The 24,830-nt window shown below is 43.8% G+C and overlaps 1 protein-coding gene across 13 annotated transcripts in view; it reads left to right on the forward strand.

Annotated features, from left to right (window-relative positions):
- PIGG (phosphatidylinositol glycan anchor biosynthesis class G) overlaps nt 1-24,830 on the forward strand; it is a 154,472-nt gene that overhangs the window by 68,120 nt on the left and 61,522 nt on the right. For 11 of the 13 annotated variants that reach the window (XR_005225869.2, XR_005225868.2, XM_037902271.2 and 8 more), the window contains one exon: nt 10,831-11,285. Coding sequence is in view for 11 of the 13 variants with exons in the window: in XM_037902271.2 (XP_037758199.1) it covers nt 10,831-11,285 (455 nt within the window). In the remaining 2 variants the exon portion in view is untranslated. Of the gene's footprint in view, nt 1-1,622; nt 3,159-4,566; nt 7,259-10,830; nt 11,286-24,830 lie in introns of those variants that run through there. The other 2 variants (XM_037902278.2, XM_043546521.1) reach the window with 2 other exon arrangements.

Consider the following 24,830-nt stretch of genomic DNA (forward strand, 5'->3'; position numbering starts at 1 on the left):
TGCAGAGAGCCATGTTTCTTTACATAGCATTGAATTAAGCATTCCTTTACTCAAGGCAAGAATGCCTCTCCCCTCCCTGTGGTCGGTTTGCCGGAAGGTTCTTGGAAGGATTAGATTTGTATTGGTAAATGTTGGTGTACGTGCAGAGACACACAGTTTCCACTGACGATGATCAAAATTTACAATAGGCAAAGTAAGAAAAGTGCTGCTTGAGAACTTTAAATTAGAGTCCCACCTTAATGTATATAAAATGTGTTGTAATGTTGGCATTAGTGGAGCTGGAGCAGTGCAACATTTAGGTAGGTTTAACTTTTCGAATCTCGACGTCTGCTGTCATTAAATCATTGTCCCCCCCTCCCCAATTTTCCACAACTGAAAATTTAAACAGATAATTAAAAAAAAAAAAAAAGCTTAAAAATAAACATCTATATTATCCATTGAATTTATTAAAGAAATCAAATTCTGCCAAGCCTAGGCATATACTCAAAAGTGTGCATTTGTACTGATCTACTCAAAGTCAGGTTAAAGGGAACTTTTTTTCCTTGAGCCAATGAGTCACTTCACTTACAAGCATAAAACAAATTCATCTAGCTTGAGGGCTGCAGAAGTTCTTCTTTTGCTGTTTCGAGTTTTATGTGTGACTGAAGATGTTTTCTTGAAAATATCCTAAAATTCATTAAAGAAATTAGGCAATAAGGTTAAGATGTTGAACCTTAACTCAATTTTTCTGGTCTTCATGGGTTTATGTGAGAGTTCTTACTCTTTGCACAAAAGCATTGTGACAAATCTGTCAACACTTCATCAGGAAACACTGGTCATGCTAGTCTGCTCTTAATCTCCCCTCCCCTCTTTTCTTGATTGCTATGGAGAACACCACCAGTCTTACCTGTACTCAGGCCATAACCTGGGTGACATGTTCAACTGTGGCATCTCTGTAGGTCCTCATACCCAGGGCACATCTCAGTCTTGCAGATTCTTTCAGCGTAATATAAGATACAGCTAACATTCTTGTCCAAGCTCAGTCATCTTGTGTCTTGATTGCTGCAACATCCCTTTCTCTGGCCTTGACAAATCTTGCACGGCTCATATCCATTCAGAATGCTGCTTCAAATATCATTTTACTAGCCTGTTGCTTTGTCCATGGCATCCCTCCACTCGCTTGCTCTTTTCTATAGCATCGAACATAAGCGGTTTGTCTTCACTTTCAGGGTCCTTCAGTCAGTCCACACCCTACCTATAATTTCTCATTCACTATTGAGATGTTAACTCCCATCTCTGAATGGTCCATGATGCCAGCCTCCCTTGGTGGTTTTTAGAGGATGCGAATAGCTTTGAAGGTGTATGTCTACACCAGCGGTGGCTTATGTATAGAGGGCATTAGGGCACCGCCCCTCCTGTAAAAGTCCACACAAATACCTGTGTCACTAAATATGAATTGAGAACACAGCAACTATATTCTGTTAGCAATTTGTATTTAATAACAGCCTCCAGAAGTCTTTCTCTATCGCCCCATGGCAAGTGCGCAGACTGTGCGGTGAAAGTCTGATAGGAGGCAAGCTGCTGGGGTTTTGAATGGGGGCAATTAGAGTGTAATGCTTTACTGTGCTGTATTGTCACTGCAGCCTGTGGTTTGGGCAGTGAATCCAACGCCTCGGACCCCACTCAAAATCCTTGTGGCTTGCTTCCTATCAGTCCTTCACTGCGCAGTCTGCGGGGGAGAAGAAGCTGGAGGAGACGTTGACCAGGAGCTAAGGAAGCAGGAAGAAGGGCCAAATGGGCAGAAGAGCCACCCTTCTGAGCTGGTAAATCTGTTGCTCCCGGCCTAGGGCAGAGGGAGCCCTAGGGACTTGCGGCTAACGGTGAACTTTCGGGGGGCAGGCAGGGCAGTGAGTAAGCACCAGGGGCTGGGGTGAAGGGAGGAATTAGGGTAAAGGGAGGAGGGAGACTTCAGGGGCGAGGGCCAAGTGGGGTGAGAATTAGGGGGCAGAGCTCCCAGAGAACTGGGGCTAAGGGGAGAGTTCTGGTATGGGGAGCCCCAGGCGTTTCTACTATCCCCCACTTGTGCCGAGGTTGACCAGCTGCCACTTGTCAACACTTGAGCTGGAAGTGAGCCTTCCAGCCTGGGTAGATAGGCTCTCACGCTAGCCGCGCAAGCAATGTGGCTTGGGCAGCAGTTTGGGCTCTCAAACCTCCCCCACTTCTCCCCTCCAACTGGGTCTGAGCTTGGGTGGCTAGACAGAGTCTTTGCTGGAGCCACAACGTTCAGACTGCTATTTTTAGAATGCTAGCTGGATCCCCGCTTGCATGAGTCTGTGTCTTTTGGGAGGCTTGCTCCCTGCTGCAGTGTAGTCATACCACAAAAAACTGAAAAATACACGTTAAAATTGAAGTTCAACAGTTTCCAGATGTTTGACTTTCAAGTCATGCTGGAAGACTTGCATGTTTTCCCATGCTTTGCCTAAGGGCCTGGATTAAATGGGGGAGTGGATTTTGCAGGTTGAGGTGCAGCAGTGTCTGTTGGATAGGAAGGTTTTTGAGACTGTCAATCCAAGGGGAATTTTTGTATGTCATGTTTTGTAAAGAAATGTAGAGGTGCTGAGGGTTTGTCTACACTGCAGTTGAAAGTGTGATTGACGCATATGTACACATACCTGAGCTGGCTTTAATGTAGCTAGCGTGCTAATTGGGGGTTTGAGCATTGGCCTGCTAAACCCAGGGTTGTGAGTTCAATCCTTGAGGGAGCCATTAGGGAGCTGAGGCAAAAATTGGGGATTGGTAGCAGGGGATTGGACTAGATGACCTCCTGAGGTCCCTTCCAACCCTGATATTCTATGATAATAGCTGTGAAGCTGTGGCAACACAAACTTCAGCACAGGCTGGCTGCCCATGTAATAAGGACCCAGGGGACAGGGTTGGCTTGGAGCAGCATGGGCGCTATTGATATTCACGCTGGATTAAAGCTAGCTCAGGTATGTCTATACATGCTTCATTCCCATGTCCAGTTGCAGATGCTTAGCCCAGATGCTTTTAACTGAAATATATAAAGATGGATTGCTAAAGGTATACACGAGTAGACATGAATTACAAATAGTACTATAAAATCATTCCCTTTCTTCCTTGCATTACAGTATCACAGAGGTTCTCAAACCGGGAGCAGGGTGCAGAGTATATTCGGGGGGGGGGGGGTTATGAGAAGCTTTTTTGGGGGGGAAAAAAGCTTACTGCCCCCATTTTATCCACAGCAATGAATAACTAGCAAAGTTGATTCCTCCACACATATCAGTAGGGGTCTACTTAAATCACAGTGAAATCACGTATTTTTTTGTGGGTTGGTTAGGGCATAAAGAGCAAACTTCTTGGGTGAGTTCATAGAGTTATATATTCTATGCCACTCTTCTGTGCTGCCGCTGCTGGCAGCTGTGCTGCCTTCAGAGCTGGGCACCTGGCCAGCAGCCACCTTTCTCCACTCCGCCTTCAGAGCTGAGTGGTTAGAGAGCAGCGGCTGCTGGCTGGGTGCCTGTATCTGAGGGAAGCGCCACCGCCAGCAGAAGTAAGGGGGTGGCAGTACCTTACTGTTTTTAATATTTAGTGAAACTTGCATGGCTTTTTAAAATTGGTATATGTACTTGTGTGGCAGGAGTGGGGGGCATAAATACTACAGACACACAAGTGGGGGGCACGATCAAGTAAGTTTGAGAACCACTGCAATGTCAGATCTCTGGCTTCCGCAGGAACTGAGATGACATCTCAAATACTTAGAGGGCAAGGAAGACTGTTCTTTTCCAGTTTAAGAGTTTGATGTTGCCAGTGTAGAACCTAGAACATGCATCTTGTTAGGTTGAATAAATCCCTCTTCCAAATTTGTTTTACAAATATATACTTCAAAAATGTATTCGACCATCTGTTAATGGCTTCAGATCTTTTATTTATCTATATCTATATAATTTTAAATAAAGCATTTAGTTCATATCTCTGAAGGAAGTCTCTGAAGTACATGTCCTTCAATGTGGCTTTTTTCCTGTGCTTGAATGTAGGAGCTGATTATCAATTTCATGAATTTTCTGGAGACCATAATGCTTTAGGCAGTGTTAACATCTGCTTCCTGGATGCTATAAATAACTTTTGATTACTACATCTTTTCACAATCACTCACTCCCTCAGTGACATGTAAGGCTTTAAATAATGCTGCAGTCCTTTATAAATCCTAGCAAATCTTCAGAATGTTAACTTATTTGTGTAGTGCCTCAATTCAAAGTTACTGGATTGTCTTGAAGTGTAATATGTAGTGTTACTGTTTGTAGTCATGTTTTGCTATTTCCCTTAAAAATTGGGGCCAGCCTAAGTAAGGGACATTTTGAAAGTGCTCAGAATGCAACAGCTATGGAGTATTACTCCCATTAATAAAATGCAATTCAAATAAATTGTATTTCATTGAATTTTTGTCTTCTGCTTAATTTTTATTGGTTCCCCCAATATGGTATTTTTTTATCTCCTGTTTAGCTACCAAAGCACCAAACTGCAGTTCACATTAAGACCTTTTCTTTCATTCGTACTTTTTTTTTTAAGGTAGTATGAATGAGATGGTGAAGTGATTTGGTAGCTTTGAAATGTGATCCCAGCATTCTGGAAAAACCTTACTGGGAACCTTGTAATCAATGCTGTTCCATCACATGGAAGGTAGCACACTTGGAAATCAAGATTAGCTCACTTTGTGTCCAAATGAGCAGAAGCCAAGAAAATGACTTCAGGAATGTTAGACTCTTTACCAGCATCCCCCAAATCGTATAATTTCTAGTCTGAAAAGTGAGTGTGTAAAAATTACTTATGTATTTAGTCACTGATATTTACTTTAGTGTAAAAATAACTCTTTATTGTATGATCAGCCCTCCAAAAGCTGCACAGCTTTGTGAGTGAACTGTATTTTTCTGCCCCACATGTTAACAGAAATGTTAATTTCAATTGCAAGGGCCTGTGCATTCCCATTGTCTAATTATGTCCTAGTTACACTGATTAACCCAATGGTGGCAAGAGAATTGCATCAAGAACTTATTTGGGCTGCAAAATTTTTACTACTCGTGGTGACGCACAAACTAGAAAGAACCCAACTTGACTTGCAGATACTAGGTTGGTTTTGCAAGCCTGCTGCTTAGAAAATCCATATTTATAAATTAAGGATTCCATATACAATTTGCTTGATACAATGAGGGTGTCAGTCCTTTAAGGTGTTGAGTACCAGCAATGACTAGAAAATTAATGGGGGTTGAAGAGGCTCAAGAGCTTGAAGGAGTGAGCCCTAACCATGGTACCCCACAATGCTTTTACAAAATCCATTTCAGGGTAGTTCTCACTAAGTCAGCTACTGACACAGAAATCTAAATTTCGTGTTCCATGAGACAAGTCGTAGCTAACCTTTAATGATGACATTCAGTAATGAGGCACAGATTTATTTTGTACGTGCTTTCTGTGTGAGGGAATGATCACTGAATGTGTCCCTCTCTCAGGAACCATAGAGTTGTGTGTGTATGGGGGGACTGTCGGCGGGAGCAGGAGGAGAAAACATGGTTATTGTTATGGAGGTGAGGAGGATATGCCCTTAGGGGAACAGGTCCATTTGTCAGTGATGCATAAAGAACCCTGTTTGCTGATTCTGGTGAGGTAGGTGAACTTCTGTTGTATTCGGTTAGTTCCATTAGCTTCCCGTTTAACCATTCCTGCCATTTAAACAACAAAACATATACCAAAGCTTTGTCAATTCACCATATTTATTTATATATTATGTCCCTATCCTCTACTCCATTTTGACTTCTAGGTTGTAAGCCTTCGAGAACAGGGATTGTCTTACGTAAATCTGTACAGTGCCCGGCACAATGGGGCTCCAGTCCTGATTGGCATCTTGAAGCCCTACCATAATGTTTATTAACAGTCAGAAAAGCCACAACAATGCAACCAGGATTAATATCAGTCCTGATAAATCTATTTTTCTTACTGTTTTCTAGACTTTGAGAGTGCATGAGACTTGCTGATGTGCAGAGGGATTGTTTGGTTACTAGTGTAATTCTGCTGAAGTAATTGTCTCTGCAACAGGAATATTAAGCTGTCACACTAAGCTGCTGCACTGAAACTGTATTGACATGGGCATAGAAATGGAGCAAGTTTGGAGAAACACCAGAAACTTTCCCATTAGTTTGATTGCCCCCATAAAGTTCTTTCATGATTTCCCCAGTGACTTACATTTCAATTGTTTCCAATTTATGAAGTTTACTGCTGTGTCTAGGGCCCCTGGGTTGGTGCTGATAACCATAAGGTACGAGATATATATTTCTGTAAGAGGAAGTGTTAAATCTTTAAAAGAAGACACATAAATTGTCTGATAGGAGGGTGAGGGGATCTGAGATTCCTGTAGCTTCTGGAGGCACAGGTTGGCTACACTAGTCCCTTAAATGCAGAACTTAGAGTACAGAAGTGAATGCAGTGGAGTTGCTGTGACTTAAATCTCCTGTGGTCTAATGGCATGCTTATGCACATTTCGGTCTCAATACATTTTCACTCTTTTTGGGTCTCTCTGCTGAGACTGTTAAACAAGAGGTTAATGCTAATGCTGGTGGTTCCTGTGATGTAACCTAGTCTGTTAACTGGAATGAGTAAGTATTAGTACATAATCCACCAAACAGGCTTCAGATGATAAGAAGTTTAGATCACTGACTTGGGATGTATTTCATCTGGAAACTCTCATTCAGCTGAAATTTCAATTCTGTATCATCACATTCTGTAATTTTAATTTGTAAATGCAGAGGTTTTGGTGTAATGTGCTCCTTTACCTCTAACCATACACACACAGGGTCCATGCTGTTAGTATGAATTAATAATATCTAATACTTACTTCAGGTACACCACCTGCCCTGTTTACTCAGCTCACGAACTCCAGGCGGTGAATAACAGACTACATTTAGACTTTGCACAGCTTGGTTCCCACAAATCAAAACTCCAGATTAGTCTTAATTAGATGCTGAAGCTAAACTTGTTTATTACCTGATTATATGTAGGTTTAATTTTTGGGTGAAAATGCATAACTTGTTAGCAAATCTTACAAGGTAAGCCAATGTTTCGGAGTTTGCATTGGAAAACATGGAGATAGTCAACATCCTGAGAGTTAAAAATCTGATATATATGGTCTATATATATGCAGGAGTGAAATCAGGAAGGCCAAATCACACCTGGAGTTGCAGCTAGCAAGAGATGTTAAGAGTAACAAGAAGGGTTTCTTCAGGTATGTTAGCAACAAGAAGAAAGTCAAGGAAAGTGTGGGCCCCATACTGAATGAGGGAGGCAACCTAGTGACAGAGGATGTGGAAAAAGCTAAAGTACTCAATGCTTTTTTTGCCTCTTTCTTCACGAACAAGGTCAGCTCCCAGACTACTGCACTGGGCAGCACAGCATGGGGAGGAGGTGACCAGTCCTCTGTGGAGAAAGAAATGGTTCAGGACTATTAAGAAAAGCTGGACGAGCACAAGTCCCTGGGGCCGGATGCGCAGCATCCGAGAGTGCTACAAGAGTTGGCGGATGTGATTGTAGAGCCATTGGCTATTATCTTTGAAAACTGATGGTGATCGGGGGAGGTCCCGGACGACTGGAAAAAGGCTAATGTAGTGCCCATCTTTAAAAAAGGGAAGGAGGAGGATCCTGGGAACTACAGGCCGGTCAGCCTCACCTCAGTCCCTGGAAAAATCATGGAGCAGGTCCTTAAGGAATCAATTCTGAAGCACTTAGAGGAGAGGAAAGTGATCAGGAACAGTCAGCATGGATTCACCAAGGGCAAGTCATGCCTGACTAATCTAATTGCCTTCTATGACGAGATAACTGGCTCTGTGGATGAGGGGAAAGCGGTGGACGTGTTGTTCCAGCAAGTTAAAGAAGTATGGGCTGGATGAATGGACTATAAGGTGGATAGAAAGTTAGCTAGATTGTCGGGCTCAACGGGTAGTGATCAATGGCTCCATGTCTATTTGGCAGCCGGTATCAAGTGGAGTGCCCCAAGGGTCGGTCCTGGGGCCGGTTTTGTTCAATATCTTCATTAATGATCTGGAGGATGGTGTGTATTGCACCCTCAGCAAGTTTGCAGATGACACTAAACTGGGATGAGAAGTAGATACGCTGGGGGGTAGGGATAGGATACAGAGGGCCCTAGACAAATTGGAGGATTGGACCAAAAGAAATCTGATGAGGTTCAACAAGGACAAGTGCAGAGTCCTGCACTTAGGACGGAAGAATCCCATGCACCGCTACAGACTAAGGACCGAATGGCTCGGCAGCAGTTCTGCAGAAAAGGACCTAGGGGTTACAGTGGATGAGAAGCTGGATATGAGTCAACAGTGTGCCCTTGTTGCCAAGAAGGCCAATGGCATTTTGGGATGTATAAGTAGGGGCATTGCCAGCAGATCGAGGGACGTGATCGTTCCCCTCTATTCGACATTGGTGAGGCCTCATCTGGAGTACTGTGTCCAGTTTTGGGCCCCACACTAGAAGAAGGATGTGGAAAAATTGGAGAGAGTCCAGCAGAGGGCAACAAAAATGATTAGGGGACTAGAACACATGGCTTCTGAGGAGAGGCTGAGGGAACTGGGATTGTTTAGGCTGTGGAAGAGAAGAATGAGGGGGGATTTGATAGCTGCTTTCAACTATCTGAAAGGGGGTTCCAAAGAGGATGGATCTAGACTGTTCTCAGTGGTAGCAGATGACAGAACAAGGAGTAATGGTCTCAAGTTGCAGTGGGGAGGTTTAGGTTGGATATTAGGAAAAACTTTTTCACTAGGAGGGTGGTGAAACACTGGAATGCGTTACCTAGGGAGGTGGTGGAATCTCCTTCCATAGATATTTTTAAGGTCAGGCTTGACAAAGCCCTGGCTGGGATGATTTAGTTGGGGATTGGTCCTGCTTTGAGCAGGGAGTCGGACTAGATGACCTCCTGACGTCCCTTCCAACCCTGATATTCTATCATTCTACATCTGAAGTCAGTACTTAATGGCACATAAACAATAAATATGTCCAACAGTTACCACACAGCAATGTCTGAGATAATGAAGATACTTTGTAAGTACAGGAAAATTTGTGATCTCTCACATACAGTACTAATGTTTAATTGTTGGCAAATGTTTTTCTGATCGAGATTAAACCCTGCAGTGGTTACTAGGACAAGCTATTTAAGGTGAAATCACTGACCATGCAAAACCAAACGTGCTGAGCAGAAACTAGTTTTCTTGTAAGCATCTCAGGGTTGAACTGTGTCCTCCATGTAATCAGAACTGTCAAATTAACTGTTGGAGGTGCTTGTTTCTGGGAGAACACTTTTTAAATTTAATAACAGCTGCTTAGTGTAGAAAAACTAGATTGCTTAGCTGGGCTGACATATAACTGTCTTCACAGGACAGTTTTCCGCACACCATGGCCAGTGCTTTTAGCAAGGTACTCTATGCAACAAAATATTATGTCCTGGGCCACTGCAGCTAGTCACCATCTTTAGATACAATGGCTTGACCATTACATTAATTTTAAACCATGTCAAATAGCACAGTAAGCTGTAGTATGTGCTTTCCATACATAACACATTTCTCCTACCCTCACAGCTGTGGCCTGTTGCTTAGGAAATTAAATCTGTTCTGAAGTGAACTACGTCAGTGGTCTTCAGACTTCATGATTTTATGTTTAATATAATATCACTTTACTTTCCTTAGTTGTCTGTTGTAAGGGGGAGAGGTCTAAAAAAAGAACTAAAGCTTAGAAATCATGGTGCACTATACACAGTTTTGGGGAAAGTACATTTGACTAGTCTGTATAAGGTTCCTGGATATTCAGTGCTTTTTTAAAGTCTGCTCACAAGGTCAAGTGGAGGAGCATATAGCTAAGAAAATGAATCTACAGAATATGCATTCAGAGAAATTTGTTTTTAAATATAAATCATTTACCATGTTTGGGATTTGGCTTTAAAATAGTCTCTTTACTGTTCTTTAAAGTATCAATAGTTCTTATTCATGATATGCTGTTTCTTTAGTGTATTTCCCAACAGAGAAAATTACTTACAATTAAAAGAAAGGATTGTTCAGGCAGCACTTCTCCCAAAGTGCTCATTGGCATGCTTCGTGAGTATATAGCCCTCTCTTCCCAGCCGTGGACATTGAGGATGGTTCTATGTAGCTGCAATGAGCAGAAAATTGAAATAATGAAAAAATCAGGCCAAGAGTATTGTTGTAGCCATATATAACATGTGAAATACATATTTAAACACCCACTATTTAACACTCTCTTTATCATGATATAAATACACCGTTCAGTTTGCAAGGTAGCAATAGGCAGCAAGATGTCTGCAATAGCTGCTGGTAATTTGAGATGATTTTTTCACTTTATCAAGCCAAGAATGACTAGAGATCTAGAGCGGTGCTTGTTAGTGGTATCGCTACTCATTTTTTTGATTACTGCAAGAGTTCTATTTTTAGATCTATTGATGTGCAACAAGAAAGAGCTGCTCCACGTCTTCTGTCACGTGATTGTAGAGAACCTGAAGCTGAAGTGCGTATTGGTGATTATTCAGAGAGACGTTCGGAGATATAAAATGATAGTATAGTTAAATGTGTTATGGTGCTAAATCAGTGGATTACACTAACATTACCCTTATTTAAGAGTAAAAGTGCAGGAAATGCCATTGAGAAAAATTACATAATTTGTCTTTTTGCTTAGGATTTGTTGTCACTGAACAAGTACTGTAAGCACATTTTAAAAACACACTGAAGTAATATGTTTTTCAGATTATTTCACCAATGACACATTTTCTGTTCACAGAACCCAGCTGTCTCCAGTTCCAGCTGGTCAGAACTAGATGTACTCATTTTGGCAGGAACTGTTGGCTATGCTGTGAGCCTGGGAGCAAGCAGCTTTATAGAAGAGGAGCACCAAACCTGGTATTTTCTTATCAATACTCTTTGCCTGGCACTATGCCAGGAAATTTGTAGACACTACTTTCTTGTGAAAGAATGTGATCTTCAGCTTAGTACTGCTGTGAAACAAAATTTTGAAGATATTGAGGAAACCACCCAGTACAGGAAGGTTGATATACCATCATGTGACTCAAAACTGGTCAAAGTCACCTCTTCAGGTGAATTTCTAAAAGGCTCAGAAAAGTGGATGGGTTTAGCAAGTCCATTAATCATCCTTATTTGCTGTCGGTTACTTCGTTCATTAAATCAGACGGGAGTTCAGTGGGCTCATCGACCTGACTTTGGACATTGGTTGACAAGGTGGGTATCTGAGTTGGATAATAGTTACTACTTACTTAAAATTTCATGTCTGTCTTTGTGTTTAGCTAAGGGGATAATGATTTAATATTCTGTAAATAGAAAATACTGTAAATAGTTGAAGGAAGTGAGTATTAAGTGCTGCGGAGTTTTTTCACTGTTCTTGTTGGAGTAGTTGTCCTGTGTAATGTATTTACCACCACTAGGCTATTGTCCTTAGCACTAATCAAGATTTATAATCTAATTCTTGCAAACTTGAAAGCATGTTTTTTTTATAAGCGGTTTAATGTTTTTCAATAACTAAGGGTATATCTGCAGTACAAAATTATTTCAAAATTATTCTATTCGAATTTTTGGAAGCGATTTTATACATTCGGTGAAGCGCGTGAATTTGGCGGAGTGCGTCCACAGTACTGAAGGTAGCATCGAATGTCGGAGCGGTGCACTGTGGGTAGCTATCCCCCAGTTCCCGCAGCCCCCGCTGCCCATTGGAATTCTGGGTTCAGCTCCGAGTGCATGATGGGGCAAACATCGCGGGTGTTTCTGGGTGTGTGTCGTCAGTCGCTCCTCCCTCCGTGAAAGCTACGGCAGACAATCGTTTTGCGCCTTTTTGGCGTGCAGACGCCATACTGCTTTCAGCAGACGGTGCAGTAAGGTGCACCGCTTCTATCCTGGTACTATGAATCCACCTCTCATTTCCTCTTGTCTTTCTATGTAATCTCTATAAATATCTACTCTTTCTCTCTTCCTCATCGACCGCTTCCACTGCCAACTCTGCTCGGGCATCGTGAACCGAGCAGCACAGCTTCTGCCATCAACTCTGCTCTCCCGCTCTTGCCGCACTACCGAGCTTCTCCATGTTGTCTGTCCTGGGCTGCTGCCTCCGTGAAAGCTACAGAAGACAACCATTTCCCGCCTTTTTTCAGCTATCGTGAACCAAACAGCACCTCTTCCGCTGCCACTCTGCTCTCCTACATTTCGCACCCTTTTTCCAGGATTACCCATGCAGGCACCATAGCATGGCAAATATGGAGCCCGCTCAGATCTCCGCTGCAGTTTTGACCATTGTAGATACCTCATGCATTATCCAGCAGTATGTGCAGTACCTGAAAAACTGGGTGAGGAAGTGATGACAGCGCGATTACTATATTGATGAGGACATGGACAGAGTCGTTCCCAGAAGCATGGCATGTGATGATTGGGAGATCATGGTGGCGTTGGGCCAGGTTCATGCCGTGGAACGCCGATTCTGGGCCTGGGAAACAAGCACAGACTGGTGGGACTGCATAGTGGTATGGGATGATTCCCAGTGGCTGCGAAACTTTCGTATGCGTAGGGCCACTTTCATGGAACTTTGTGACTTGCTGTCCCCTGCCCTGAAGTGCAAAGACACCAAGGTGAGAGCAGCCCTCACAGTTGAGAAATGAGTGGCCATAGCCCTGTGGAAGCTTGCAACGCCCGACAGCTACCGGTCAATCAGGAATCAGTTTGGAGTGAGGAAATCTACTGTGGGGGCTGCTGTGCTGCAAGTAGCCAATGCAATCATTGACCAGCTGCTATCAAGGGTAGTGACTTTGGGAAATGTGCAGACCATTGTGGATGGCTTTAATGCACTGGGGTTCCCTAACTGCAGTGGGGCGATAGACGGAACGCATATCCCTATCTTGGCCCTGGAACGCCGGGGCGGCCAGTACATAAACCACAAGGGGTACTTTTTCCACGGTGCTGCAAGCACTGGTGGATCACAAGGGACGTTTCACCAACATCAATGTGGGATGGCCGGGAAAGGTGCATGACGCTCACATCTTCAGGAACTCTGGTCTGTTTGAACAGCTGCAGGAAGGGACTTACTTCCAAGACCAGAAAATTACTGTTGGGGATGTTGAAATGCCTATAGTTATCCTTGGGGACCCAGCCTACCCCTTAATGCCATGGCTCATGAAGCCATACACAGGCGCCCTGGACAGTAGTAAGGAGCAGTTCAACTGTAGGCTGAGCAAGTGCTGAATGGTGGTAGAATGTGCTTTTGGATGTTTGAAAGTGCACTGGCGCAGTTTACTGACTCGGTTAGATCTCAGCACGACCAATATTCCAATTGTAATTACTGCTTGTAGTGTGCTCCACAATATCTGTGAGAGTAAGGGGGAGATGTTTATGGCGGGATGGGATGTTGAGGCAACTTGCCTGGTGGCCAGTTTTGCACAGCCAGACAACAGGGTGATCAGAAGAGCTCAGCAGGGCGCGCTGCACATCGGAGAAGCTTTGAAAGCCAGTTTCATGACTGGTCAGGGTATGGTGTGACAGTTGTGGTTGTTTCTCTAGAAGTTACCCGCCCCCTATATATACATATATGAAAGGAAATAGTCACAATTGTTTAAAAACCGTTCTTTATTACTTGTTGCACAACACATTGAGAGAAATCAGAAGGTAGACCAGGGGAGGGGGTGGGTATTGGGTTAGAGGGGTGGAGGAGGAGAGAAGGACAAGTCCAGAAACCAAATCAAAATTTTGGATATGCCCACTTTCTGCTGCTTGTGCAATCCTCTGGGGTTGACTGTGTGGGTCCCTGTAGCCTCTCCCCCCCCTCACCCCGTGTTCTTGGGTGTCTGGGTGAGGAGGCTATGGAACTTGGGGAGGAGGGAGGTTGGTTATACAGGGGCTGCAGTGGCAGTCTGTGGTCTTGCTGTCTTTCCCGCATTAGATCCACCATACAGCGGAGCATGTCAGTTTGCTCCCCCATGAGCTTGACCATAGCATCCTGCCTGCTCTCATTGCACGCGTCCCCCCTCTCTTTGTGTTCATTTAATGCTTTACGGAATTCCGCAATTGTTTGCCTCTACACATTCAGCTGAGCCCTATCAGTGCGGGAGGACTGCATGAGCTCGGCGAACATGTCGTCCTGAGTTCGTTTTTTCCGCCTTCTAATCTGGACCAGTCTCTGGGACAGAGTAGACAGGGGCCACGTTGAAATATTTGCACCTGCGGGAGGAGAAAAAGGGAGGGTAATATTTTAGAAGATACATTTTAGAGAACAAAGGGGACACATTTTCTCAGTGAAACAGGCAATTCATAGTACACAGCACATGTTCTTTCGGTACAAGGTTGCATTTTGCCTCACTGAAGTGCCTGCCACTTTGGTGTGAGTAAGCCATCACACGCAGCTAGGCAACAGAATTCAGCTTGCAGGCAGCCATGGTAAGCCTTAGGGGCTTGCGGGGTTCTGCTTCTTCATTCATTTCAATGCTTTCAAAACTGCCGGGCCCCCTTTCCCATACCAAGCAATGCCTGGTGGGTTTGCCATATAAATGGAGGGCCTGCGGGCTCTCTGGGATGATCGCTTCACACAACACTCTCCCCCCGCCCCGGCACCCATTGCATGGCTCCGATGAGGCTCTGAGGAGGGATGAGCCCTTCAAACTAAACATGAACAGCCCAGCACGTCTGGGTTTCCCCCCACCCCGCACTGCGTGGCTTCGGTCAGGTTCTCGCTCACCAGAAGTGCCTTCTCTAGGGTCATGGTCCGGGAGCCCGCCTTGGGAGTGGGGGGAGGCTGTTGGCTCCAGCGTTAAGACTAGTTCCTGGCTAGGGGGCAAAACGGATTCCCCACTTGCCGCCTGTGCACTGTCGTCGTCCTCCTCCTCTTCGTCCTCCAGTAACTCGTCCTCCTCACTCCATGCAACTCCCCCCTTGCAGGTTTCTATGGACAGTGGTGGGGTAGTGGTGGCATCACCCCCCCATAATTGCATGCAGCTCACAGTAGAAGCGGCATGTATGGGGCTGTGACCCAGAGCGCCTGTTCGCCTCCCTGACTTTTTTGGTATGCTTGCCTGAGCTCCTTGATTTTTGTATGACACTGCTGTGTCCCTGGAGCAGCTTCTTTCCATCATGGCCCTGGAGATTTTAGTGTATGTATTTGCGTTTCTTTTTTTGGAACATAGTTCTTCCATAACAGATTCGTCTCCCCAACATGTGATGAGATCCAGTACCTCCCATTCGGACCATGCTGGAGCTTGTCTGCAAATCTGGGACTGCAAATCTGGTCTCTTATGATGGTGGACTCTGCATGGTTGCCTGTGGCGGTGGACTGTGCTGATGGTGACCAAACAGGAAATGAAATTCAGAAGTTCCCGGGGCTTTTACTGCCTACCTGACTAGTGCATCGGAGTTGAGAGTGTTGTCCAGAGCGGTCACAAGGGAGCATTCTGGGATAGGTCCCGGAGGCCAATAACGTCCAGTTGCATCCACAGTACCCGTAACCCGGAACTGCAATCTTGATTTTAGCGCTACTCCACTTGCCGAGCTGGAGTACAGAAATCTGATTAAAGAGCCCTTTAAATAGAAAAAAAAACGGTTTGGTTGTGTGGACGGAATCAGTTTTATTTTGAATTAACTCTAATTCTGAAATAACTGCATACCGTAGACCAGGCCTAAGTGAACAGTGGCTGGCATAGTATATAGAGACTTGTGTAATAGAATTAATGTAAAAAGAAAAGGAGTACTTGTGGCACCTTAGAGACTAACCAATTTATTTGAGCATAAGCTTTCGTGAGCTACAGCTCACTTCATCGGATGCATACTGTGGAAAGTGTAGAAGATCTTTTTATATACACACAAAGCATGAAAAAATACCTCCTCCCACCCCACCCTCCTGCTGGTAATAGCTTATCTAAAGTGATCACTCTCCTTACAATGTGTATGATAATCAAGTTGGGCCATTTCCAGCACAAGTCCAGGTTTTCTCACCCCCCCACCGTAGGGCCTGAGGAAACTCCCTGAAAAAGCACAAGATCAAATCCGCACAGACACACCCCTGGAACCGCGACCTGGGATATTCTGTCTACTACCCAAGATCCATAAACCTGGAAATCCTGGGCGCCCCATCATCTCAGGCATTGGCACCCTGACAGCAGGATTGTCTGGCTATGTAGACTCCCTCCTCAGGCCCTATGCTACCAGCACTCCCAGCTACCTTCGAGACACCACTGACTTCCTGAGGAAACTACAATCCATCGGTGATCTTCCTGATAACATCATCCTGGCCACTATGGATGTAGAAGCCCTCTACACCAACATTCCACACAAAGATGGACTACAAGCCGTCAAGAACACTATCCCCGATAATGTCACGGCTAACCTGGTGGCTGAACTTTGTGACTTTGTCCTTACCCATAACTATTTCACATTTGGGGACAATGTATACCTTCAAATCAGCGGCACTGCTATGGGTACCCGCATGGCCCCACAGTATGCCAACATTTTTGTGGCTGACTTAGAACAACGCTTCCTCAGCTCTCGTCCCCTAACACCCCTACTCTACTTGTGCTATATTGATGACATCTTCATCATCTGGACCCATGGAAAAGAAGCCCTTGAGGAATTCCACCTGGATTTCAACAATTTCCATCCCACCATCAACCTCAGCCTGGTCCAGTCCACACAAGAGATCCACTTCCTGGACACTACAGTGCTAATAAACGATGGTCACATAAACACCACCCTATACCGGAAACCTACTGACTGCTATTCCTACCTACATGCCTCCAGCTTTCACCCTGACCACACCACATGATCCATCGTCTACAGCCAAGCTCTGCGATACAACCACATTTGCTCCAACCCCTCAGACAGAGACAAACACCTACAAGATCTCTATCAAGCATTCTTACAACTACAATACCCACCTGCGGAAGTGAAGAAACAGATTGATAGAGCCAGAAGAGTTCTCAGAAGTCACCTACTACAGGACAGGCCTAACAAAGAAAATAACAGAACGCCACTAGCCGTCCTCTTCAGCCCCCAACTAAAACCCCTCCAACGCCTTATTAAGGATCTACAACCTATCCTGAAGGATGACCCAACACTCTCACAAATCTTGGGAGACAGGCCAGTCCTTGCCTACAGACAGCCCCCCAACCTGAAGCAAATACTCACCAGCAACCACATACCACACAACAGAACCACTAACCCAGGAACCTATCCTTGCAACAAAGCCCGTTGCCAGCTGTGCCCACATATCTATTCAGGGGACACCATCACAGGGCCTAATAACATCAGCCACACTATCAGAGGCTCGTTCACCTGCACATCCACCAATGTGATATATGCCATCATGTGCCAGCAATGCCCCTCTGCCATGTACATTGGTCAAACTGGACAGTCTCTACGTAAAAGAATAAATGGACACAAATCAGATGTCAAGAATTATAACATTCATAAACCAGTCGGAGAACACTTCAATCTCTCTGGTCACGCAATTACAGACGTGAAAGTTGCGATATTACAACAAAAAAACTTCAAATCCAGACTCCAGCGAGAAACTGTTGAATTGGAATTCATTTGCAAATTGGATACAATTAACTTAGGTTACCTTGCATAATGACTTAGCCACTCCCAGTCTCTATTCAAGCCTATTTCCCCTTGTTTTTTCCTACCCCCCCCCCCCCAGATGTTCTTGTTAAACCCTGGATTTGTGCTGGAAATGGCCCACCTTGATTATCATACACATTGTAAGGAGAGTGGTCACTTTAGATAAGCTATTACCAGCAGGAGAGTGGCGTGGGAGGAGGTATTTTTTCATGCTTTGTGTGTATATAAAAAGATCTTCTCCACTTTCCACAGTATGCATCCAGTGAAGTGAGCTGTAGCTCACGAAAGCTTATGCTCAAATAAATTGGTTAGTCTCTAAGGTGCCACAAGTACTCCTTTTCTTTTTGCGAATACAGACTAACACGGCTGTTACTCTGAAACCTGTCGTCATGCAAGGCGCAGAATTAATGTAGATTATTTAAAGCAGAACATTCAGTGCATAATTCCAAACTTCACTAAGTTAGTAAAGTGGTACATGTAGGTACCAATGACATACGGAAGGATAGGAGAGAGGTCCTGTAGGCCAAATTTAGGCTGCTAGGTAACAGATTGAAGTGCAGGACCTCCATGGTAGCATTCTCTGAGATGTTCCCAGTTCCATGCACAGGGCCAGTTAGACAGGCAGAACTGCAGAGTCTCAATGTGTGGATCAGACGATGGTGTAGGGAGGAGGGGTTTAGATTTATTAGGAACTGGGGAAACTTTTGGGAAAGGGGGAGCCTATACAGGAAGGATGGTCTCCACCTAAACCAAAATGGAACCAGATTGCTGGCACTTAACATTAAAAAGGTTGTAGAGCAGCTTTTAAACTAAGGGCTGGGGGAAAGCCAACAGGTGCAGAGGAGCGTGTGGTTCGGACAGAGACATCCCTTAGGGGAGGATCTATTAATAGAGAATCTCTGTCCTAGTAAGGACAGAAAATGATAAAATACAGACAGAGTCTGATCAGAAATAGTCAAATAAAAAATAGTCCCATTCAGTTACATCGTGACAGAAAGCCGAAAGGAGACAACTTTTTAAAGTGCTTATATACCAATGCTAGAAGTCTAAATAATAAAAGAGGTGAACTAGAGTGCCTCGTATTAAATGAGGATATTGATATAATAGGCATCACAGAAACTTGGTGGAATGAGGATAATCAATGGGATACAGTAATACCAGGGAACAAAATATATCGGAAGGACAGAACAGGTCATGTTGGTGGGGGAGTGGCATTATATGTGAAAGAAAGCATAGAATCAAATGAAGTAAAAATTGTAAATGAATCAAACTGTAGCATAGAATCTGTATGGATAGAAATTCCATATTCTAATAATAAGACTATAGCGGTAGGGATATATTACCGACTACCTGACCAGGATGGTGAGAGTGACTGTGAAATGCTCAGGGAGATTAGAGAGGCTATTAAAATAAAAAACCCAATAATAATAATGGGGGATTTCAGTTACCCTGATATTGACTGGGTACATGTCACTACAGGACGGGATGCAGAGATAAAGTTTCTTGAGACCTTAAATGACTGCTTCTTGGAGGAGCTGGTCCTGGAACCCACCAGAGGAGAGGCAATTCTTGATTTAGTCCTAAGTGGAGCACAGGATCTGGTCCAAGAGGTGCATATAGCTGGACTGCTTGGTAATAGTGACCATAAAATAATTAAAATTAATGTCCCTATGGCAGGAAAAACACCACAGCAGTCCAACACTGTAGCATTTAATTTCAGAAAGGGGAACTACACAAAAATGAGGAGGGTAATTAAACAGAAATTAAAGGGCACAGTGCCAAAAGTGAAACCTCTGCAAGCTGCGTGGAAACTTTTAAAAGACACTGTAATAGAGGCTCAACTTAAATGTATACCCCAATTAAAAAAACATAGGAAGAGAACCAAAAGAGAGCCACCGTGGCTAAACGGCAAAGTAAAAGAAGCAGTGAGAGGCAAAAAGGCATCCTTTAAAGAGTGGAAGTTAAATCCTAGTGAGGAAAATAGAAAGGAGCATAAACACTGGCAAATGAAGTGTAAAAATACAATTGGGAAGGCCAAAAAAGAATTTGAGGAACAGTTAGCCAAAGACTCAAAAAGTAATAGCAATTTTTTTTTAAGTACATCAGAAGCAGGAAGCCTGCTAAACAACCAATGGGGCCACTGGACGACTGAGGTGATAAAGGAGCACTCAAGAACATTGCGGAGAAACTAAATGAATTCTTTGCATTGGTCTTCACGGCTGAGGATGTGAGGGAGATTCCCAAACCTGAGCCATTCTTTTTAGGTGATAGATTTGAGGAACTGTCCCAGATTGAGGTATCATTAGAGGTGGCTTTGGAACAAATTGATAAATTAAACAGTAATAAGTCACCAGGACCAGATGGTATTCACCCAAGAGTTCTGAAGGAACTCAAATGTGAACTTGCAGAACTACTAATTGTAGTCTGTAACCGATCATTTAAATTGGATTCTGTACCAGATGACTGGAGGATAGCTAATGTGATGCCAATTTTTAAAGAGGGCTCCAGAGGTGATCCTGTCAATTACAGGCCTGTAAGCCTGACTTCAATACTGGGCAAACTGGTTGAAACTATAATAGAGAACAATATTGTCAGACATATAGATGAACATAATTTGTTGAAGAGTCAACATGGTTTTAGTGCTTCACCAATCTACTAGAATTCTTTGAGGGGGTCAACAAGCATGTGGACCAAGGGGATCTAGTGGATATAGTGTATTTAGATTTTCAGAAAGCCTTTGACAAGGTCCCTCACCAAAGGCTCTTACGCAAAGTAAGCTGCCATGGGATAAGAGGGAAGGTGCTGTCATGGATTGGTAACTGGTTAAAGGGTAGGAAATGTAGGTATAAATAGTCAGTTCTCGGAATGGAGAGAGGTAAATAGTGGTGTCCCCAGGGGTCTGTTCTAAGACCAGTCCTATTCAACATATTCATAAATGATATGGAAAAAGGGGTAAACAGTGAGGTGGCAAAATTGCTAAAGATAGTTAAGACTCGGGCAGACTGCGAAGAGCTACAAAAGGATCTCTCAAAACTGGGCAACAAAATGGCAGATGAAATTTAATGTTGATAACTGCAAAGTAATGCAGATTGGAAAGCATAATTCCAACTATACATATAAAATGATGGGGTCTAAATTAGCTGTTACCACTCAAGAAAGAGATCGTGGAGTCATTATGCATAGTTCTCTGAAAACATCCACTCAGTGTGCAGCGACAGTCAAAAAAGTGAACAGAATGCTGGGAATAATTAAGAAAGGGATAGAAAATAGGACAGAAAATATCATGTTACCGCTATATAAATCCATGGTATGCCCACATCTTGAATACTGTGTGCAGATGTGTTCACCCCATCTCAAAAAAGATATATTGGAATTGGAAAAGGTTCAGAAAAGGGCAACAAAAATGATGAGTGGTATGGAACGGCTTCCCTATGAGGAGAGGTTAATAAGACTGGGATTTTTCAGCTTGGAAAAGAGACGGCTAAGGGGAGATATGATTGAGGTCTATTAAATCATGACTGGTGTAGAGAAAGTAGATAACGAAGTGTTGTTTACTACTTCTCATAACACAAGAACTAGGGGTCACCAAATGAAATTAATAGACAGCAGGTTTAAAACAAATAAAAGGAAGTATTTTTTCAAACAACGTGTAGTCAACTTGTGGAACTCCTTGCCAGAGGATGTTGTGAGGGCCAAGACCATAACAGGGTTCAAAAAAGAACTAGATAAATTCATGGAGGATAGGTCCATCAATGGCTGTTAGCCATGATGGGCAGGAATGATGTCCCTAGCCTCTGTTTGCCAGAAGCTGGGAATGAGCGACAGGGGATGCATCACTTGATGATTACCCTGTTCTGTTCATTCCCTCTGGGGCACCTGGCCCTGGCCACTGTTGGAAGACAGGATACTGGGCTAGATGAACCTTTGATCTGACCCAGTAGGGCTATTCTATGTTCTTATAATGGAGAATAACAGTGCTTGGAGTTCTTTCTGATTGGTCACATGGGCTATGGGTGTGGGGAGAAGGGGAGAGAATTTTTCTTAAATTTAACACAATAGGGCATTACATTCGAAATTTGAGGTCATTTATTGGTAATGAGTTTAGGAATATTGTGGTTCAGCTGGCTTGTGGCGTTTTGGAGGCAGGAGGGAGTGGAGAGGAGCGAGGACTTGGTGCACAGGCTCCCCCTGCCTCCCAAATGCGGCAAGCCAGCTGATTGCCCCGGGAAGGAGGGAGGAGCAAGGACTTGGCACTCCTCCCCGCTCCCTCCTTCCTCCAAAACGCCAAAGCCAGCTGATTTGCCGCAGCAGGAGGAAAGGTGTGCCGGGTCCTTTTGTCTGGCAAAAAAAATTTCCCTGGAACCTAACTCCCCTGCCCCCATTTACATTAATTCTTATGGGGAAATTGGATTCGCTTAACATCGTTTCACTTAGTTGCATTTTTCAGGAACAGAACTACAACATTAAGTGAGGAGTTACTGTATGTACTACCTTTGGTTCCATATAAAGGATGAATGGATTATATCTTAATGTAACAGAGATAGTATTCTGACCTTTTTCCCTTTCTTGCGAGAATTCAATGTAAACCTTTTGGAACTCCAAAACTATGTTGACAGCATTACAAAAACATAAGGCATATGCAATGTCATATAAAAGGTGATAAAAACACAGTTACAAATTCTCAGTCTTAACGCATTAAAATAGTTTTGTGTGCTGAATAGTTGTAGTTTACCATCTGTCCTCTCCCTTTTTCTGATTTTCTTGGTTTTTGTCACAAGCTTCTCTCCAGTATATCTTTCACCTTTCTTGTTTGTCAGCCAAAGAGGGCCTTGAGAGACCCATGCAAGCCTTTGTCGTCTCTATCAGGGAAGTGCATGGTCTATAGAGCACTATGACGATGGCCCCAAGGAGCAAGGAGGGCATTTCTGTGTAAATATTGTGACAGGGTCAGGCCAGATGGCTATAGGAGAGTAACAGAAGGCAGATATATTAGCCCCAGGCTAAGTAGGTCCCTTTTCCCTGGGTAAGGTAACAGGGAAGGTTCCAGAATAATCAGGAACCTTCTGGAGACAATTAAGACAGGCTGATTAGAACACCTGCAGCCAATCAAGAAGCTGCTAGAATCAATTAAGGCAGGTTAATCAGGGCACCTAAGTTTTAAAAAAGGAGCTCACTTCAGTTTGTGGTGTGCGTGTGAGGAACTGGGAGCAAGAGGCACTAGGAGCTGAGAGTGAGAATGCGGACTGTTGGAGGGCTGAGGTGTACAAGCATTATCAGACACCAGGCGGAAGGTCCTATGGTGAGGATAAAGAAGGTGTTGGGAGGAGGCCATGGGGAAGTAGCCCAGGGAGTTGTAGCTGTCACACAGCTGTTCCAGGAGGCACTCCAGACAGCTGCATTCCACAGGGCCCTGGGCTGGAACCCGGAGTAGAGGGTGGGCCCGGGTTCCCCCCAAATCCTCCCAACTCCTGGTCAGACACAGGAGGAGTCGACCTGGACTGTGAATTCAGAAAAATGGCCAAGCTGAGGGCTGCTGTGAAGCTCCAAGGCACGCAAATCTGCCAATAAGCGCAAGACCCACCAAGGTAGCGCAGGAACTTTGTCACAATATATTGCTGGACTAGCCCTTAGCAAAACAAATTACCCATAATTAAAAGCTGCAAAGCTTACTATATATACCCTAGAGAGTGTCTTTCAAAAATATATTTATCTTTAACAAAAAAAAAAAAATCAGTTTACTGTGGGAGTGTTGGGTATGTTGTACTATTATGTACAGCACATTAGCAAAATGAAAGTAAACAAGTGGAAAAGGCTTTGCTCGCCTCAAATAAAAATCATGAACTCATTTATCATTCCTTTCACTCTACCCTGTATTCACGCCGGTAAGAAGAGGTCAAAGCTAGTAAACAAATGCATTCTGTGTTCACTGGAACAGTGAGAGAGTAGAAACGTAATGAAAAGTGGCTGGTGTAGTAAGAAACACATAGAAAGGCATTTTTCAGATTCTTTCCCCAGAAACATGTTGTATCTAATTGCATTATGTAGTTTAGGCAAAATGCGCTAAATTTCCGCTGAGATTAAAACTTGAATTTTCAAGCATGGATGTCTGAAGTTAGATATCTAAATTATTAAGCACCTCAGTAAATGGGCATTGTGTTCACTGGGGGTTTTACCCTGGTGATAGAGGTGTTACTTTGCAGGGCAATGATGACAGCAGCAACATCTCCTTCAGCAATCGTTTAGGTTCAACCTATGCTAGCTGGCATTCAGGACATTTTGGAGTATCTGCTACACCTATAGTCCTCTGGACCGTGTCACAGCTTATTGAGTGTCCACTTAGCCGTGATCTCAACATTTCATCCTCCAATACAAGGGAAGTCAACTTTCTCCAACTCCATTATAGTGAGATTTCTGAGAGGAGTCATTTGTCTCTACCTACCTGTGAAAGCACCATTTCTCTTGTGAGACCTTAATACTGTATTAACTGCCCTTGTGGGGCCTCTGAGCCCCTGGCAACCTGTTCTGTCTCATCTGTGCCAAAAGATAGCCTTTCTTGTTACTATCACTTCTGCAAGAAGAGTATAAAATTTGCAGAATGTAAGATCACGCTCTGAGGGACTGACTAAACAGGAACTTTTGCTATAAGCTGGGTACTTATCAGTTGGAAATAACATAGGAGGGGGAGAAAGACCTAGGTATATTGACTGAGTCGCCAGTGTGATGTAGCTGTGAAACAGGCTAATGCAATCCTGGGATGCATCAGGTGAGGTATTTCCAGTAGAGATAGGGAAGTGTTGTTACCATTATACAAGTCACTGATGAGACCTCATCTGGAATGAATAGTGTGTACAGTTCTGGCCTTCTACTAGGATGATCAGAGGAATGGAGAACCTAGCTTATGAAAGAAGACTTAAGGAGCTTGGCTTGTTTAGCCTAACAGAACAAAGGCTGCGGGGAGATATGATTGGTCTGTATAAATACATCAGAAGGGTAAACACGAGGAAGGAAGTGGAGTTATTTAAGTTAAGGGCCAGTGTTGGCACAAGAACAAATGAGTATAAACTGGCCACCAACAAGTGACGTCTTGAAATTAGATGAAGGTTTCTAAGCATCAGAGGAGTGAAGTTCTGAAACAGTCTTCCAAGGGTAGCTGTGGGGGTAAAAAACCTAACTCGTTTTGAG

The sequence above is a fragment of the Chelonia mydas genome, chromosome 5 (genome assembly GCF_015237465.2).
Source record: "Chelonia mydas isolate rCheMyd1 chromosome 5, rCheMyd1.pri.v2, whole genome shotgun sequence".
Lineage (NCBI taxonomy): Eukaryota > Metazoa > Chordata > Testudines > Cheloniidae > Chelonia > Chelonia mydas.